Raw genomic sequence first — 20604 nt, 5'->3', positions numbered from 1 at the left:
ATATTCAATCTAGTTTATTTTGAACAATTTCAATATGTACATTCTTAATTGGGTGAATATTTTTTCATTTAGGTTGGTTAATAGAGTGAGAAGTGGTAGTCTATCCACTCTCTATAGGCATATTCCTCAAACAAAAATAATGGTAATACATCAATCTCTGTAATGGATGAATTATCAACAATGATTAATCAATTCTTCATGATAATTACAAAAAGTTCAACATCAAAATTACTTGTGAAAGAACTTTATGTTTCAATGTCAAAATAATAATATATTAATATTTCTAATATATTTTGTAAACATTAAATAAATTTATTAGGAAGAGTAAACATGGATCAAACTCCATATGAACAAAGTTAGTTAAATATGTTCTTATTTTAATTGCATGTAAGTTTACCAAGCTCAATTTCATCAATCTGAACATTTTTTATAGAAGTTATCATATTATATTTTATGTTTAAGAACTTTTTGAACCATCTCTCTATTAGCTATAAGATTAGAATTTGTTCCACATTTACCTTATTATTTTTATGATCCAAAGTGGTTAGGATCACACACAAACACTTCAACAAAGAGGAAATATATTTAGGAGGACAACAATATGGTAATAAGTATATGTATGATGCAAATAATATTGTAACTTAAGAAATATTAAATGATGTAATTAAAAGCACTTTAAATAGGTGAAAACAAATTTACTCCAATGCCCTCCTTAATTACAACTTATGGAGAAGATTTATTATAGAAAATGTCAAATTCGTTTAACCTATGAATGTACTTGAGAATTTCTTAGTCAACTATCATAAATGTTGGATTAAATGTTACATCTCTTGAAATTGATGAAGAAAATAAAAATAACAATATGATAATATTGTTTTGATAGTGTAAATTTTATTGATATCCAAATTTATGATCTAATTTGCTTTCATATTTTGCTGATATACTATTGAGTTTAATTTGAAACATTGACAATAATATGTCTGCTAGTTTTTTGGGTTGTTTTACTTTTTGTTTTAAATTTAGACTCTTGTCTTGGGAGGCATGTTATGTTGTCTAATTTCAATTTGTAGTTGGTTTTATGTACTATTATGTTGGTTAATTTGATTGATGGTTTTGATAATATGTGGTTGCTTAATACCTTTCGAAAACTTGTTTTTGATAGAGGAAGGTGTGTGAATCTAGAATTTTACGCTTTGTTAATGTGTTTCTAAGAGTGTTGTCATTGTATCATAGGTCAACCCACTCTTACTATTGTTTATGGCAAAAACATTGACAATAATAAAATTCTATATTATCAAATTGAAAAGATGCAAAAATTTCATAATATTAATATGACCATAATTAGATAAATTTTCTCAATTTAAAAAGTTAATGAAAATAATCTCATAGATTGTAATATGAATTTTATAACTAAATTAAAAAATAATAAATTTATATTAGATCAACTTTATTAAAGTATAAAAAGGTAAATTGAGTTTATATACAATTATAGCACAGTATACAAATACATATATAAAAGACTTCATCTAAAGTTGTTAATTACTACCATTTTTACTTAACTAATCTTATATTCAATTGTAATTTTATTCTAAGTTCTCAAAAGTCTTTTTTTACCAACATATTAATTTAAAAACTTCATTAAAAGATTTGACCATTCCTAAAATCCTGCTGAAAGAAGAAGAGCACAAGCCTCGTAGTCTTTAGATTTTCATTTTAAGGATCACACTCGAGATCATAGATCACTTGATATAATCTGTCAAAATTAAAATATATAATTTAATTCAAAAGATTGTTCTCATTGACAATATGATAAGCTAAAAGTTGAACAAATTGAGAACTATGTCTCTTTCCAATTATTCAATTTTATTTAATGGTGAACAACATAAAATCAAGATATGAATAATCTCATAAAGTTGTTTTCTCATTATCTGTGCAATTAAATCAGTAAAGGAATCTAATATCTTTAATTTAACGAAAATTAATGTCAAACACAAAATAAAACTGATCTGAGAAGGCAAGAGATCTGATTGAAATGAATAGAAAGCAGTTTCGTTGTACAATGCAGAGCTCACCAAAACTGATGAAGTTTTCATGGAGTTTGTGTCAGTTGATAGCAACTTTTATCTTATGCTAACATGTGAAATGTTAGTCTATTCTAAATGAATGTGAGATCATTATTATTAGATTAACGTCTGCTCAAACAATATCATCTTTCATTGGAGATATCTATATTTTGTGTTTTTGTATGATATGTTCATCATTGCCTACAGTTTTGATGTATATAGCTAATTTGACAAGAAATGACGGATTTTATGAATTGCTCAAGTTTCTCGAATTCACGTTGGGATCTATACCCATTGTTCATATTGATGATACTTGCAATGCCCACATAGTCCTCATGGATCATCTCAATGTTGAACATCACTATGTTTGTGCATCTGACTCTCCGAGCCTCAAGTCTATCAAGGATTTCGTTGCTAAACATTATGAACAGCTCAAAAATTCTCTCCAGTAAGATAGACATTTTTTGTTTCGAATCTTGCAGGTTATGTAGCTAGTCTACAGATCCTTCACTTGCAATTTTTTATTCTCTTTGATACAGGTTGGAAGAAGATGAGGAACTAAGAGATATCTGCCTCTTTCTTCAAAGAAATTGCACCGCAAAAGTCAAAAAAAATTGTCAGATTTGTCATTTTACAGCATCTGACACCGTCGGAGTGTCATAACATTGCAGCGGCAAGTCTCACAATAATAAGCCTAATGGCTTAATTAAACATTTTGATGTGCTGATATTTAGATCATATGTGAGCTTAATATTATGTATTTTATTTAAATATTTATTTTTGAAATATGGAATATATGGTTAACTAGAAGTATAGTAGTAATTGATTGTTTGGTTGTTTATGTGTGATGACATTTTATGAAAGGTTGTCAAATGTGGAATGTATTAGAGAAAAGTAAGCTAATGATATTTATTTTATTCAAATTTGTTTAATATAAGATTTGTTTTTTCTTATAAATGCTTCAGTCCAAATTTATTGCATATTTAACTATCTATAGGTTGGTGGTTGTATCATTTTCACACTAGAGGAGCTAACCACTTCATGATTGAACGGTCAAAATGCCTAAACCACATTTACATCTTGAACACAACAGATGAAGAATAGTTCAATGGTTGAAAGAGAGATAAAGAAACATAATAATATTTTATTTATATACTTATGATTCAATCTTATAGTCTTCTTTATATCATATGTTGCAATTTGTACTTATGTATTTATAATTACCTTCCATTGATATACAACAAATTGGTTGAAAACTTCACTGAGTTGTATTATAATATGTGATATATTTGTATTAAAAACTAGTCCTTACCTTACATATCTTAGTAACACTCGTATCTTCCCCATGCAGCAAAGATGAAATGTAAAAGACACTTTAAAAAGTGTTAGCTATATCATAGGACATTTTATAAATCTAAATAGAAGGTTCCTATCATCTATTTACTAGCACTTGCACCTTTAAAGAGTGCAAGGGTTGCATCGATAGTATTATATATGTATTAAATGCTCAAGATTTAGTTAGTTGAAAGCTTAAGTAAGTTTTTGGACTTTAAGAAGTCGCTTTGATTCCACCTTTGTTGGAGCATCTTATTTTATTATCCATAACATATCACACAACTCAAAATATTACCTCCTAATTTCTAACATTCCTTAAATATTTAATAAATTTTACTTTAGTTCTTAATAAACTATCATAGTTTTAGAAAAACTATATCGGCTGAAAGATGAGCATTGCCGTTAAGATGTAAATGGAGGTTATTGGCTATGTACAAATGGATTTTACAAGACAAAAGCTATAGACTATTAGGTCGCTGAAACTACGTGCAACATATTTATATTCCAATTAATTATTGTTGGCTCTGTTGCAACAGAATACAAGAAACAGCGTCTGTAAATTTTCCTCACATAAAAAATTTGCAAAACTTCAAAAAGCGTGGTACATAATTCCTCTTCTTAGTCATATATATCTCATCTGGTTGTTAATGCTACCGTTTTCTCAAATCAAAAATCTTTTATAATTTCAACTTAGGAATTACCGCGGTGTGGGATGGGGACAAATAAAAAATTCTCTTTCAATTTTATATTTCAAATCAGGGTATGTAAGACGCCCAATATGAGATTTATACGTAACAATTATCTTCTAGGCGACAGGAGCACAGGGGCCTTTGAATAATTGCATGCTCACACATTTTATAAGTAGAACCGTGCATGTTTATAGTCTTACATTGCTTTCTCAGAATTTCAGTCAGTCGGCGAGAATTTCTTCGATTTTTTAAAACAGGTATTTTGGTGTATTTTGTCACCAGGTTCAGGCTTACAGAAAAGAGGAAAAGAAAATAAACTACTGGACAGTTTTTAACCTTCTACCTTTTTCATTTATTCATATTGACAGTCTTATAAAATATGATTAAAAAAAATTAAAATTGATTAATTCTATGATAAATTTGTTTTCATTCATGGATCCTTCTGAAAAAACTCAAGGCTTGTTAAAGAGCCTTTGGTCTATTGGTGAAGTTGAAAGGGTCACAAAGAGCTCACCAGGGATCAAGTCTTGTCGGATGCAAGCCCCCCGATATCTAAAAGAAATGAAGCTGAGATTGTACTATTCACAAATTTGACAGAATGAATACCCCTCAGTCCTTGGTTCTTAACCAGAAGCTAAGCAACAAATGTTGAAACTCCGTCAAAAAAAATTGTCTTATACACAACAATTTTCTTAATAATGTTCAAATTATTTTGTACATTCCTCTGTGTCTGTTAATAAATAACTTCAAATTGTGGCTCCACACCCAACCATCATTTATGGGCACACAATGTGTTTCACTTATATAAATCTACATAAGTGGAATTTAAACAATTTTTCATTTTATCCTAAAAGTCTTAGGTTACTAACGTGGAGATTACCGTAGCATTTCATCATTGTAAAAGGAAAATTGTAGACGGAAAAAATAGAGTAGGAAATTATGATATTGAATTTTGGGAACATAAAAACTCACTTTTAAATTTGATTAGAGGCACTGAGAACTTAAGGCAATACTTCTAAAAAAGTACCTATCTTTCTGTCTTCAACATTTTGATTTGATTATTATGTTAATCAACATTATGTGTTGGGGTCTAGTTCACTTCTTGTGGCAATATACAAGGTCACAAGGTCCAATCACTCCTAGCCCGTGGTTAGTGGAGGGTATGTCGCGTCAATGTACACGGCCACATTAAATAGTTAATCAGGCACACTGCAGTTTACAAGGCATTGTTATACCCAATTCTTGCAGTCTTTAACAAAAATAATCGTCATATAAAAATCAAACAGCTAGTTTCCCATCTTTTCAGTAAGCACTAAAGTAACCAACAAATAGTGTTATTGAAATATGTGAACTAAGGGAAGACAAAATAAGCTCTAAATATAAAAACAAATTGCTTTGACAGTCTTTCTAGAATTCAAAATTAGTGAGCCTGCTAAATCCAATATAGGATTTCATTGCTTAAATTTTTCATCTATTTAGTTATTGACACAATACTCTTTAGATATGCTGAGGGAATACAATACTTAAATCAATAGGACAATTAGAACAACAATGTTTTGACCGAAAAGGGAATGTAGATCGCATCAGTGCTCGGCTAAAACAATCTGTTCTTCAGCAAAGGATTTTTAGATTCATCTGACAACTTAAGAATAATCCTGTCATCTAGCAAGTTATGCAGAATCCTCACATAAAAATGACTGCAATAATCTAACAAGTAAAGCAGAATCCCCACATAAAAATGAATGTTATCAGCTGACAAGTTAACCGAAGCCAATTTTCCCTCCCGGCAAGAAAGGAAGGACTAAGATGGATAATCCAGAACTTCATTATCGAAGAAAGCTCCAAACGGCAATTAAATTTGCAGTGTAAGTCATTTTTTGAACGAAGGAAAATTTGCAAGGCTAGGGGAAGGTAATTGTAAAATCAATGGACAATTAGAAAAAGCACTTGTTTCAACAAACAAGATTTAGCGATTTGCATATTCAAAACATGCACAAACAAATTATATTCAAACAAAAAAATTGATTTGTGTAATCATTAGAGCATGTGTCTTCATACAGAGTTTACATGAAAGCTAGGCTTCATCCTATGTGATTTTTTGGGGTAAACTATAATATACAAATTAGTATAAACAACTATTCTTGGAGGAAAAAGTTGTAAATAATCAGTCTGAATCTGACTGCCTTGGAGGATTTGCATTCCCATTATTCATGCGTGCACGGGCCTCGGCAAACATTCTTTGCTGCTCAGCTAAAGCTTCTTCTTCAGTCATCTCTGCTCCACTAGCCCATCGCCCAGCTTTAGGAGAGTCCTGATGAGGAAAATAAGACAAGTAAATGTATCATATGACCAATTAACAAATCTGAGCAGTATTCCATATAACCTATCAATCTTGATGCTTGTCAAGAGAGGATTAAAATGAAACATTTATAAGCATACCAATGTTTCAAGCTTATGTTGTTCATATGCAGCATAAACCTCCTCAATATAGTCTCCAAATCCCAGAACCTGTGACAAAGAAAGTACAGTTGAGCAATGAGATTTCTACATTACAAAAGCTGTCCTTTAAAACTAGAACAAGTTTGGTCCCTAGTCTCTAGAAACAAAATCTGGTAGTTTCCCTAACATACTTGATATCAATAAATTATAGTATTTCCAAACTAGGAACTAACCTCCAAGGCTCTCAAAACATGCTCAGGTGCAATTGTGCGTTTTTCCTCTTTGCCACAAACATCATTAGATTCTGATGATAGCAGATTGATAAACTCTGTACCATGCAGATAGACATAAGTAGCAGTACATGATGCAAGAATTGCATAGCCCCTAACCTCCATAATCTAAAAGTACTCCTTAAAATAATCATATCAAATAAGAATAAGAACCAGCAAAGATCCTATTAAAATTTCTATATAACCTTCATTGAACTCACAAGCTAACTGTATTATATTCAATATGGACCAACATGTGTAAATGAAATTCATAATAAGGTTTGGTACAGAGGTTTCAGGCCTCACCGACACAACACTCAACGAAAAGATCCTGACAATCTCTTGCAACACGTACATCAGGAGGAAGCATCTCTTTTATGATCTTAAACATTGTAGCTGTAAGATAACGAGAAATGCTCATTATTGTCAAGTTTATAGAAAAAATCATCAAGATACTATGGATTATATGCTGGGTCTACAAAATAATAAAAGGTTATAATAAATCTCAGGCAAATTTCCTCTATGCTAAAACTTTTCTTCATCTAATAGCACGCCTGACAAAGTCTTTATTAACTTCAAAGATTCCAAAATACTGTGATATACACTTGATAATACAGACAACTGATTTCTGCACAGAAATATTTATGTCATAGTTTATAGTTCACAAGAAAAATAAACATAAAAATCTAGAGACAACATCCTACAGCATAGAATTCTTGTGAGCTGTCTGAACAATTTTCTATGTAGATCTCTACTAAATCGAATTCTTGTGATCTCGTCAGCTGTCAGAAAAGGAAAATTACCAAAACCATTATTTACTTGCAAAATATGCCTCCAAAAGCACTTGTGAGATGACATGGAAAATTACCATAATTTACTTGCATAACATGGTTTTCCCATGCAACTTCTGCTACAATTATTTGCTAGCTGAGTAGAATGCATTTCAAACTGTTTCCACAAACACTTCACATATCTGTATTGGTTTCTCTCAAATACATTGCTGAGATTGGGTTGGACCAGAAATATATGAAAACTAACATATACATGCTGGAGACTAAGTAATCTTAAAAAGTAATTTGAAGTGTATGTCCCGATGGGGGCATGATCTATGACTATACTACATACAACCAACAAAAGTGCACCTCACAACTGTGCAAGCTTGATCTACAATTGTTGAAAGGAATTTGCATCGTTGATGAAGGATGTTTTGTAGGATGCATTAAGTTATCATTCACTGCATTATCTTATCTCTTTAATTAAATGAAAATCCTTACAGACTACAGTATTCTTTCCTCTTTGAGTACAAAATCTCAACAAAGTTGTTCACACTATTAAAACCCTCAGTACATATTCCTCAGAAATAGAACTTGTCAAATGCCCATGAAGATGTGAAAAGAATCCTGACAAACAATCCCTAAACAGATATGCTCATCATTCTCCAGGAAGATAATGTCAAATATTTAAAGCAAAAGAACACAAAATAATCTATAAGGATATTACAAAATCCTCTTAACACCACCAAACTCTTATCTTTAAGAAATCTGCTTCTGTTTATTACTAAAAATAAGCACAGGCTCTCCCTTTAGGCATGTATGTTGTCTATCTAGGACAGAAGTATAGACAACTTGAAAGTATCAGATTTGAATTTTGATTCAATATGACCAATATGCTATATTTAAGCTTTAGCCGATGGGCATTCTATCAGGAGAACCCACGCCAGGTTCTCCATATGTCTTATGCCAGAAAACAGTTGGGCAGAAACTCTTTCCAGGAGTGTTACGAAGATTCTACTGAGCTGGCATACATCACATGGCAGACTCTGTGTGTTCATGCTGTCCACAATTGTATCAATTTGTATGTAGGCTGCATGTAAGCAGCTTCTACTTGCTGCATATGTGATTCCAGTTGAGACAGGGCAGCGATTTGAATTCCCATCCGTCCTGGTTTTTCCTTTCTGTCACAAAGAAAGAAGAAATCATGCCACTCTGAATATTCGCCCTTGTGAGGGCCAAGGATGCCACAGATCGCAACACTCTCGAAGCCATCGTGGCGAAGTTTATTTCAATTCTTCTATTTCATCTTTGCAGGGAAAGACAATGTTTGGCTATTCGTAACAAGATCTTACCTTTTTTCACCAGGTTTTGTCGTTTAGGCATTTTATGAAGGAAAAAAAATCCCTGAAAATTTAAGGTTTCATTATGCATTTGGGATTTCTTTAGGTAAAATGAAAAGAAGCACAGACAGAACGTCATCTGGTCTGGTTGCAATTGCACTAGCACATCGCAACCCAATTAATTTGCTTGGTGCCCATTTTGGTCATGCGTAAATAATCTCAAGATCAAAATTATTATGCATTTGGGATTTCTTTAGGTAAAATGACAAGAAGCACAGACAGAACGTCATCTGGTCTGGTTGCAATTGCTCTAGCGCATCACAAACCCAATCTCATTTGCTTGGTGCCCATTTTGGTAATGTATAAATAATCTCAAGATCAAAATTACAATGTTTTTTTATCATAAGATATATTTTTGGGCCGAGGAGGGAAAAGGTATGATGATTAGATGGTGGCTTGAATACTGGAACCAACAGAAAATGTATGGAAGCAAAAGGGCCAAAGCAGTCATCCTTGGGTATAAATACAAAAGTATAGGCGCAGAACAGAAACACTAATTTGATTCCTTGTTTGTCATTTCATGGCAGTGTTCTTCCTTTGTTCTTATCTTTGAGGCCAACGGAAATTCAGGCTTAGAAATCAGAAGGTATCCAGCTTTGGTTTATGGGCATATCGATAATTATTATAAACCCAATTATGGTCCCTCGGAGTCTTGAGAAAGGTTTTTAGTCTTGATTGAAAATTCTGGGGCAGTTAAGCACACACAAATTTAGAAAGTGGCATATTAAATTAGGAGGGCAGAAATAATTGTTTGGGGACAGGTTGATTGAAGAGGATTATTAGGGAAGTTGATGGGTGGAATTTGTAGAGGTGGAGTGTACTTGAAGGGTTTTCAAATGTGCTTGTGGAAGCGATAACACTGGTGGATTCTCTTCACATGTCAAGCCTTTTAAGCAAGCACATCCTTGCTTTCCTGTTCATCATGTCTCCTATAAATACTTCTATTTCTCTTTGGCTCTGACAGCTGGGCTCGTGAAACTGCAAAGCAATCCAGATATATTTGCAAAGGTCCCCAAGTTGGTATCAGGTGATAGTTCTGTTCAAAGCTCATGTGGGTTATTTTAGATTGGATGGTGTTCCAAGTATAAGCATGGGCATTGTTTCATATGCTTGTCTTGTGTAAATTGAGGGATAGAGCATGCTCTTCCTGTTTTATCCCGTTGATGCTTCCTTCCTATTATTCTTCTTATAAGGTCGGTCATGTTGTGTTTGCATTGTTAAATCATGTTATTTTTCTTCACATTTATTCTTATTGTATTTATTGAGCATTCTCCACAGATGATTATTCTGTTTATGTTGCTTTCCTGTATTCCACCTCCAATAAAGTTTTAACTGAACTAATTTGCTTAGCATCCGCCCACTTTATTGAAAATTTTCAATGCTTTCGAATTCCCACCATGTCAATCCAAATAGTTCCAACGTCTTGAAACTCTCATCATTACTTTAGTTTTTTAGCCATTTTCATGGGCAGAACTTATTGTTCATGAATCGTCATCATTGGCAGGCAGCATTAATATGCTATTGACTACAAGACAGTTTAAATGCTTCTGGATTAAATGCATAGTACATTTTGGCTCTCTATCTACTGGACCATCATCAGGGTGAAAAGACAGCAAGTCAGTAACTTTTACCCCATTAATGGGCTCACTGAAGAGTTCCAAAATGTAGGATGTGAAACATGTTATGCTGTAAGATCTAGAAGTAGTTAATAATGCATGGGTACCTATCACTGATGCAGATTTGTACCTTATGTCATGCAGGTAACATGGTTAAGGAATGGAATTCATCTTTCAAATTACACCAGCTATGTTCTTAGCAGAAAAATATTATTCTAGTGGTAGCAATAATTAGACTGTGTTGTCTGTTCTATGTATTAGGAGTGTGGATTAACAGTTCATCCCTGTTGCCCTACATGAAATACAGTGTAGTAGAGATTTTGTTAGATTTGCAAATGTTCCACAGAGGGAGCTGACAATAGAGAAGGCCATACAGAACTGGGTTCAAGTTATTGGGGACAAGTTTCATTTCCCCGCTGAACAATCAGGCCATTGATACTGGCTGTGGGGTACGTTTCTTTCTCTTTATTTTAAACTTTGCTATGATTTTTTGTTCTTCTGAAACAAACAAAATTATTACATTGAAATGCACATTTATGACACTATAAGTGGGTTAGGAGCCCTTATACTAAAGAACGTATGCTCAAGGTGCAGAATTCACTACAGACTGGGATTCATGTTTATTGGTATAAGTAACCTGAGAGGAAAGAATCCTAAGTTCACTGTTCTGTATAATTTAATTAAATCAATAAAGATCATAATGGTAAATGTTAATTGGAGCCTTCTGGACCCATCAGAACACCATCTTTACAGAATATAGCTCTTAGAGAGGGACTGCCAATTTTTCATTCAAAACTGAGCCACTGAACCTAATCGGATTTCAATTTTAAGCCACTCCGATTTAAGAAAAATCCAACTCACGCTTGTTAGGATAACTGAGTTCAAGGGACGGTATCGGATTATTTCTTCAACAGGTGTACCCACAGATCAACGATCACTGGAGAGCCAGGTGATTCCACTGAGACAGGGATTAAACCTAATGGTAGCACTGCAAATGGTAGTAAGCCTTCAGCAGTTTGATCTTTTTGCACCACTAGTCACATCACTGTACAATATCAATTAAAACTAATGAATCAGATTTGAATTGAGTCGCATGTAAAATTTAAAAGACTTGCACTACTTATATTCATTTAGCTGTTTATATTTAGGTTGAATCCTACTTTTAAGGTGCAGTATCTGCATTTTCAATGTAAATTACCATGCTTCTGTAATGCATTCAGATTTCAAGCTGAACTTGGGTGCAATCTCATGCATTCAGGTTGCTAGATGGGGTGCTTACTAGTTGAAGAGGTGTGTCTTAACCGTGTCCTTCGCACCAAGAGACTCACATGAAGCACAGGTCCAATTTGCTTTAGAGTGTGGAATTCCAGCTATAATTGGGATCATGGTATCCATAGCCTTCCATATCCAGCAAGAGCTTTTGATATGGCTCATTGTTCACGTTGTCTGATTCCATGGAATAAGTATGGTATGATATTTGATCCTTCATGGATGTCTGGAAGATACACTAAATGTGCACATTAATTTCATCTTGGATTGTAGTTTAAATCCATTAGAAGTGAGCATTTATCATGTGCCTGATTTCCATATGTTTCTATTGCCAGGAGGTTTGTACTTGTTTGAAGTTGACAGGATATTGAGGTACGGTGGTTACTGGGTTTTATCTGGACATCCAATACACTGGAAGAAGCATTTTAATTGCTGGAATCACACAGCTGACGACCTGAAGCAAGAACAAGATGGAATTGAGGATTTTGCCTATAATTTATGTTGGGAAAAGATTGTTGAAAAGAAAAACCTTGTAGTTTGGCAAAAGTCATCAAATCAAATGAACTGGGTAAAAACACACACAATCTTCAAGGTTCCCCGCTTCTGCCAAGACGTTACTCTGGATACCGCTCAGTATACACTTTCTTCAAATTCTATTCTGCTTTATGGATTGAGATTAAGCTATTGGATCTCCATTTCGTTAGGGCATCTTTTTACAATCTAAGCCAGAAACTGCTACAATAATTCACTATGGATTGTAAAAATCCAATATTATTGTTCACAGGAATATCTCTAATGTTTTATTTGTTTCTGTTTAGACCAGAATTTTCCTAACATGTTTACATATACACATGTGCAAAGAGTATATATTCCATAAGCATATATATAGTGAGTAAATAAATATACAATCAGTAACATTTTCCAGCATTACACTCTTACGATCTTTAGGCTTTTCATGTGCAGTCATAAAACCCCTGCATCTATTAATAAAAATAATTTACATGAATATTAATGTATATATAACATACACGTATACTTATGGGTATACATGTGTGTAAAGGGTATATCTACAATGAGCATATAATGACATGATCAATAAAAATATTATACATGCATATATACATTATCCAATGACATGTGATTCCTGTGTAAATGCAGCATACAGGAGCATTTGGAGTATCTCATGGCCTGGGTGAGGGGAATGCTCTTGTGTTCAAGATCGTAATGGCATTTGGTCTGGTTTAAAAATCTTATGCAAGAGCCGCTGAAAGTCTCCAATGTTTTATTTGTTTCTAATTTGACCAGAATTTTCCCAATATGTTCACATATACACATTTGCAAAGAGTATATATTATTATATACAATGTATATATAGTGAGTATATACTATATAGTATATACATACAATCAGTAACAATTTCTAGCATTACATTTTTACAATCTTTAGGCTTTTCATGTGCAGTCATAAAACCCCTATATCCATTAATGAAAATAATTTACCTGTATATTGATGTATATATTTAACATACATGTACACCTATGTATACACATATATGTGTGCAAAGGGACAATGAGTATATAATGACATGATTAATAAAAATAATATATATGCATATTTATGTATATATAGTATATACATGTGCAAAAAGTATATATATATATACAGTAAGTAGCCAATGACATGTGATTCCTGTGGATATGCAGCATACAGGAGCGTTCAGAGTATCTCATGGCTTGGGTAAGGGGAATGCTCGTGTTCAAGATTGTAATGACATTGGGTCTGGTTTACACAGCTTATGCAACAGCCATTGACCCCAAGAGGCGTGAGGTAAGCACCATTGATATCATTGCCATTGGATTTATTAAGGCTACAAACTTCCTGGCAGGAGGTCCATTTTCAGGGGTTTCTGTGAATCCTGCCAGAGCTTTTGGCTCTGCTCTGGTCAGCTGGGCATACAGACACCACTGAATTTACTGGGTTGGCGCTTTCGTAGGAGGTGGTCTTGCTAGGATTATTTATGGATCTTTAATGGTCCACTCTTAACCTACATGCTAGCCACTAACTATTGAGGATTACCAAGCTTCAAAAGATCAATAATGGCTAACTGAGGAAAAATTTGTCTTCTGTGAGATCTTAGCTGTCTGTAGAGTTGTATATAGATATACATAATCTATGTATTTTTTTATATGTGTGTGGGTGTTTTGCTATCTCATTTACTAAAGAACTTGAAAATAATAAATGTGTATTTCAATTCAACTATAGTAAATCCAGTGAGTGCATAGTGTGGGCCCATTCAGATGAGACATTGTAGTCCATGTCCTTACAAATGCTCAAAATTGGTATTACTATGCAAAGAACGTGACTGAGAAAGCAGTGTGTACACATGCAGATGAGGTGGATATAGATTTGATAAGGATTAATCTCTGTATTGTGTTGGGTCTTCTACGCCAGGCCACTTTGAATGGCAGCACTGCTCGTGTTTTCAAATCATAATTCCTTTCTAGTTTGCAATTCATGGAAACAAGACTAGCCATTTTAATCCTTCTAGGGTTGGTGAAGACATGTCAATGCAACACACTTTTATGTGGATATGAATTATGTAGCGAGGGTGCATATATTGCTCTACGAGACTCCGTCTGCCTCTGGTTGATATCTGTGTACAGAAAGAAGTCTACACAGAGGAGAGCTCATGGAAATGTTTCGCAACTTAGCACAAATGTTCCCACAATACACACTTTCTAGGACGTATGGGTTTTTATTAATGCCCATTTTCTACTAGGGAAGAATATATCAAACATGATTTGGGTTCTAAGGGTAGTTGAGTATTGGGCACCTCAATTCACTTCACTGTAAGTGCTCAGTGAGGAAAATCCAAGGAAAGTAGCATATAAATTTAGTAATTAGAAGCTAAAGAGGAGGAGGGGGAAGAGAGGAAGGAGGAGAAGGAGAAGGAGAAGGAGAAGAAGGGGAAAGGAGTAGAAGAAATAGGAGGAAGGAGAAGAATGTGAAGGGCAAGGATAATGCAAAGCAGAAGGAGAAGAAATAGAAAGACAATAATTACTTTTCCAACATGGAAAAGCAAAAATGTAATTATTTCACCAGATGCTATAAACCTTTTCATGGTAGTACCGAAATGTCAATACTACATATATATTTTACCATGGGCGTGACCATTGCACCTCATTAGGGTGCAAGTGCTAGTTTATATAAAAAATTATCCAGTGTAAAGGAATACTTGCCAATATTCCTTATTAATGTGCAAACCCATACCCCATAATTACTTTCTACTTGAAAGAGTCCCTTTGTGCATAGATCGTGAGGGAAATTTGCAGATCAGATCTTCTAGAAGAGTCAAATTCAAATTTAGAGATCAAATTGAAATTCAGTCACCGATTAAACTATAAATATTTGAACATATAGTTCCAGTAATTCAGTGTAAATTTTCAATGTAGATTTTCTATATTTCGCTTCTCTGCTATGATCTTTCTTTATCCCAATAATGCAGCACAGAATTTAATCTAAAATAATGATTGAACATTCACACAATCAAACCCAGGAACATTTGAAGTTAAATAGTAAAGCACCTAAGGTTCTGATATGGGATAAAAGTCAAAAGCAATATATCTATAAAGATGCAGGTAGGACCTCCAATAAATGTTTTAAAAATGATCCCTGTGGGATAATTTCAAATAAAATAATAATAATAAATCCCTGACCCGGATATCCAAAATACAGAAAACTTTAACAAACTAAATCCAAACCCAATCTTTAAGATAAACCCTAGAAATTTCATCAAAAACGGCTCTCAAAATATAATCCTTTTTTCAATATCCCAAAAACTTAAACCCTCAAAACAGTTCATAGGAATAAAGAAATGAAATGAAATTTACCTTTAGGAAGCGAAACATCGTCCTTAGATTTACCCACGATGTCCATGGGTTCCATGTAGAAATTAAAAACCCTAGAACCCTCGACCCTTCACTGCTGTTAATCAACGCCACATAAAAATTATTCCCTTCAGTTCACAAAAGAATAGGCATTACAGGATTCCCAAACGCGCCAAATGAAAGAAAACTATAAATTTAATTTTTAAAATATGAAAATAATAAAAACCCACCTAGAAATTAAGCAAACAAGTCGCGCCCGACTCAAATCCGAGAAATATCAACTGCAAAATACATAAATCATAATAGAAATTGCCCGAATCGATCTCTCTTAGAGTCCGTCTGTTATTTTCGCAGACCCTGTTACCACAAACAGTCGTTTCCACTTGTTTTTACGGTTGAATTTTTACTTCGGGAATATTTGGATATACCTTCTTGACTGTACGGTGCCAAAAATAGATTACCTTGCTTTTATTGGAAGATAATCATTAGTGTTGCCATTAAGAGGGACAGATTGTCAACTCAAAATCTTTTTTTGCAAGACTTTGGAACAGCTGACTCTGGTTTTAAAAATGGGTCTTCTATTCATATTAAATTTAAAATATGGGATTGGCTTGCATTCTCGCATGATGTTCTTTTAGCATATGGTAGGAGAATGTTTTGGATGGAGAGCAATTTAAGAAACAAAACCTTACTTGATTTTACAGAAAAGACAATTTAAAAGTTTGTTGGGGAGGTTTCATTTATGTGGGATGTTTTAATTATTAAAGGAGAGAGGGAAAGTTAACAACAAAATGACAATTATTATTAATTAGTTAGTATAGATATCTTAACTAAATCTATTTAAAGAAATGTCGATAGATATTCAATACAAAATAATAATAATTTAATTTATTATATCTAAAATTATTTATATTTCTTTTATCTATGTTTATTTAGTTTTTAACTAACTTAAGCTTTTTATTTTAATTTCTAAAAAAAGATAATTTATATCTTCAAATATTATAATTTAAACAAATATTTTATGTGGTATTTATTATATTATGTTTAAAAGTATATTTTGTTTATAATAAGATTTAAACTTTTGACATGTAGATGGTTGTCAAATTTAATCTAGAAGAATAAAAATTAACATTAACATACTCACACCATCCCACTCCACTCATTCTGCCATTGTAGAATGTCTATCAGCATTAACTAGAAGAATAAAAGTTAACATTAACACGCTCACACCATCCCACTCCACCCATTCTGCCATTGTAAAATGCCTATCAGCATTAATTAATATATTAGTATAATGATAAAAGATTCATTTTGGTTAGAATATCTTTAACAAATTTTCAAATGATTTTGTTTTTGTAAGTCATATTCATGGATGACCATTAAAAAATGCCATTTCCATATCATATAGCTAGAAAGATTTCTTTGATGATCAAAACAAATTGTGTATTATGTAATTGTAAGTAAACACATTAATTTATATACTTAAAATAATGTTGAATTTGCTTACTATATGAAATGAAAGTTAAAGTGCTACAGTATGAAGTATAATAAAAATGATGTGGGAAAATTTGTTTAGTTCAATTAATAGATTTATGAATATAAATCCACAACCAAAATAAATTAGCAAACCACATTAGATCAACACATTAGACAATTATTTTTGTAGATAAACTCTTGCTAGAATGTGTGTGTGTGTGTGTGTGTGTGTGTGTGTGTGTGTGTGTGCCACAACCAAATATATATATATATATATATATATATATATAATTTTCACAAAATAATGTTATAAAGCAACACAATTTCTTTGCTCTTTCTTTGTCTCTAATCTTCAACGTGTGTGATGATGAATGCTCAACAAAACAACCAAAAAAAAGGCACCTAAATGCTCCTTACAAAAACCAAGCATCTTACTATTTAGAATTCATCAGAAATCACCACAAAAGATTGTTGAAGATGGACCTTTCATGTCCTAAAAATATATTTTCAAACTGTTGGTAGAATAAGTTTACAAATTTCCATGTTTTCTTTCTTCTTCTTCTTTGTTGAACAAAGCAAGTTTACAAAGAGTAGAAGCTACCAACTACTAGCTAAATAGAATACACATTAAAATTTTAGTTGAGGACAAATAATTGGTGTGGCTCAAAAAATGGGGGGCACTCAACCAAATTAGGACTTATGATGCTACAACCATGTGGAGGGGATTTGGATTGGTCAATGTATTTTTGCTACAACTACTGTGTTTTGACTAGATCTAGGGCATTTGCCTAGAAAACATTACATAATTATGTAATCATAGGTGGTAGACTATGTGATGTTAGGATATTAAGCTTGATCATATGCCACTAACTTAAAAGAAAGAAGAAATGGCTAGAACCATATGTTAATTAATTATCTTTTCATGACTCTTGATAGGATTGGCTTCAATTCAAGCTTAATTAGTTTGTACCTTGGCATGTGAACTATCGGAAACTACAATCAGAATAATTTTTATGTTGTCATTGATGTCAAACCTTATGAGTAAGACAATTTATAGCAATGTAGAGTGTCATATCTTATGATTGATGAAGAGGATTTGAAAAGAGAGATAACAAGGTTAACTAGTAAAGTGGTTGAGTAAAGAGGAGTAATTATGATGGAATTACAAAGGGCACTTGATTAGTTAGTATTTGATAAGATAATGTGTTGTTTGATCATTGTATTAATTGAACAAGAAAGATGAGTTGAAGTCTAGAAGAGATGTTTGATAGAAGTCAAGAAGTTGAGTAAAACACTAAGTCTGACTGAGTAACAGGTTGTTGGGTCAAGGAAGAACTTGAAGCAAAAGATTAAGGACCTTAAGTAATAATTGAGTAAAATAGTATTAGCTAGGTGATGGTAGAGACCAAGCGAGATGAAGGTAAACTAAAGTGATGGTTGAGCAAGCAAGTGTAAGCTAAGTGAGATAGATCAGTAATGACCGAGCTACCTAGTGATGACTGAGTTGAAGAACATAGTGATGATCGAGTGTTAGAAAATTAATTATTTGTGAAAGAATCAAGATTTGAGGTGGACACAATTGAATTTACATAATAGCCAAAATATGTCAAAAATTTGGCTTGATCAGTTGGCATATTTAATGCATGAATTGAGTTTGTTAGGCAATCTAAGGTGAGGATTCAATGAGAAGTTTCCAGAAGTTTCAAAGGAGAAGAAGGATAAAATGATGGATAGATTCAATGAATCTAATCAAACCCTAAGATCTACGATTATGTTTCAGTGACAAAAGATTAAACATATCTATTTAATGAGGCATAAGAGATGTTTTATAAGTTAGTTAGCTTGTGAAGATAATTGGAAGAATAGAGTTACAGAGAAAAAGTGAGAAGTTGGTAAAAGAGAGATTACTTGATGTGTTTCCAAGTAGATCAAAGATGGAAAATGTGATGAAGATCAGTTAGTGAACTAGGAATGAGCCAAAGGAAGATCTAAACATTGAAAAGTGAGTTGTATTTTATTAGATCAACCTAGTTGTTACTTTCTAACCATTGTGGTAGTAAATCCTTTAACCAAGGTTGAGCTAACAATCATATTGTAAATCTTTTAATCAAGGTTGCATTCTAATGGAATGTTTGAAGACCTCTAACAAGGCCATTCCTAAAAAGATGATTAAATCCTCTAATAAGGTCACACCTAACAATGTGTTTGTAACTGTTGACACAAAAGTTTACACCCTTGCCTGACTTGTTATTCTCGGGCGACCTTGTGTAATATGGAAATAACTTCCAAGTGTGGCACTTGAGCTCTGAGGTTGAATCTTTAGAGAAGGTTGGCTTCCTTACAGTCAGGGTTCATCTAAGCTAACATTTGAAATGAAAAGGGAGAAGGAAATGCATAAATGTAAATTATTGAAAAGAAAGGGGGGTGATGCACTGGATTGAACTTGGTTATCGTCACTGCTTATAGATGCTCAAAATATGAATGAAAAACCCTGTCTCCCAAAAATCACACACAGGTTAGAACTAATGATTTCATACAAGGAAAAAATAACTTTCACAATGTAGCATTCATGAGAAAATTGACACAACACATAACTAGGAAGAGAAAAGGAAAGCATTCAACGTAAGGCAAAAAATATGCACACATAGGTAAATGTGAGAAAAGGTAAAATTTATATTCATGTAAGGAAAAAAGAAGTTACAATAACAAAGCACAATGTTATTGTCATGAGCTAGAGGATAACCCTTAAAACTATTTACAAACTTGCTTTTATAGATCATGCATAACTCAAAAGAAACCATGAAGCCCAAACCCCAACCATTAGAGTTGAGTTACAAAGAGCAATAATTGAAAAATCACAAGAAATATGATCATTGAAATAAATTGCTCTAGTAAAGTGACAAGAAGAGACCAAAATGAATGTACCCAACTATTAGAAAGATCAAATCCAAGAGATTTGATCATTGCAAGCATTAAACAAGCATGGAGATACATCAGTTTCATGGAACAAGGCCCCAAAAGTCGCCCAACAATAAAGAACTGGCCTTGGAAGAGTGTTTTGGATGCAAGCAACCAAAATGTATTATTCTCAAAAAATGTGAGATGGGATAACATGTAGGATTAACCCACTCATGTACATCTATAGAGTTGGCTTGCATGGAAAAGATCAAATCTCCCTAGAAAAAGGTGGACCATTGATTAAGATCTTTCATTTGAAATGGATGGCCTAGATGTGGTAGAAGGACCCCCAATGTGTGCTTAATACACCACCATTGATGAAGAAAGCTTTAAATCCAATGGCTGGCACTATTTTGTAAGAGGGAAAATGGGAGCATTGCAAAATAGTAAAAAGCAGTTAACATAGGAAGATTTCATTATTTTACAAAGG

The 20604-nt window shown here is 33.1% G+C and overlaps 1 protein-coding gene and 1 pseudogene across 3 annotated transcripts; one reads left to right on the top strand and one right to left on the bottom strand.

Annotated features, from left to right (window-relative positions):
• Positions 1 to 6052: 6052 nt before the first annotated feature.
• Positions 6053 to 16394, bottom strand: LOC149546073 (protein Dr1 homolog). Of its 3 annotated transcripts, none has more exons than XM_089790986.1 (6): positions 15971 to 16394; positions 15744 to 15837; positions 7102 to 7191; positions 6760 to 6854; positions 6527 to 6595; positions 6053 to 6398 (listed from the first exon to the last, which is right to left on the bottom strand). In XM_089790986.1, exons 2-6 carry the CDS (start codon positions 15796 to 15798, stop codon positions 6252 to 6254), a joined length of 456 nt encoding a protein of 151 aa, XP_089647112.1. In that variant the 5' UTR covers positions 15799 to 15837; positions 15971 to 16394; the 3' UTR covers positions 6053 to 6251. The 3 variants fall into 3 exon arrangements, with proteins under 3 accessions (XP_089647112.1, XP_089647110.1, XP_089647109.1); XM_089790984.1 differs by having other exon boundaries at positions 15744 to 15834; positions 15971 to 16180; XM_089790983.1 differs by having other exon boundaries at positions 15744 to 15868; positions 15971 to 16104.
• On the top strand, positions 13531 to 13864 carry LOC149546074 (aquaporin TIP1-2 pseudogene; annotated as a pseudogene).
• Positions 16395 to 20604: the final 4210 nt, after the last annotated feature.

Source organism: Cupressus sempervirens, chromosome 7 (assembly GCF_028749045.1).
Source record: "Cupressus sempervirens isolate cs-2001-9-10 chromosome 7, ASM2874904v1, whole genome shotgun sequence".
Lineage (NCBI taxonomy): Eukaryota > Viridiplantae > Streptophyta > Pinopsida > Cupressales > Cupressaceae > Cupressus > Cupressus sempervirens.
Note: the sequence above shows the minus strand (reverse complement) of the source record. Positions and strands in the feature narration are given on the sequence as shown.

Bases quoted from the DNA above. Each gene is read 5' to 3' on its own strand.
- LOC149546073 (XM_089790986.1), bottom strand. From the start codon at position 15,798: ATGGAACCCATGGACATCGTGGGTAAATCTAAGGACGATGTTTCGCTT. The intron at 7,192-15,743 runs GTAAATTTCATT...GTTATCTTACAG, and splicing joins CGATGTTTCGCTTCCTAAAG to CTACAATGTTTAAGATCATA. The intron at 6,596-6,759 runs GTTAGTTCCTAG...TCTTTGTCACAG, and splicing joins ATGTTTTGAGAGCCTTGGAG to GTTCTGGGATTTGGAGACTA.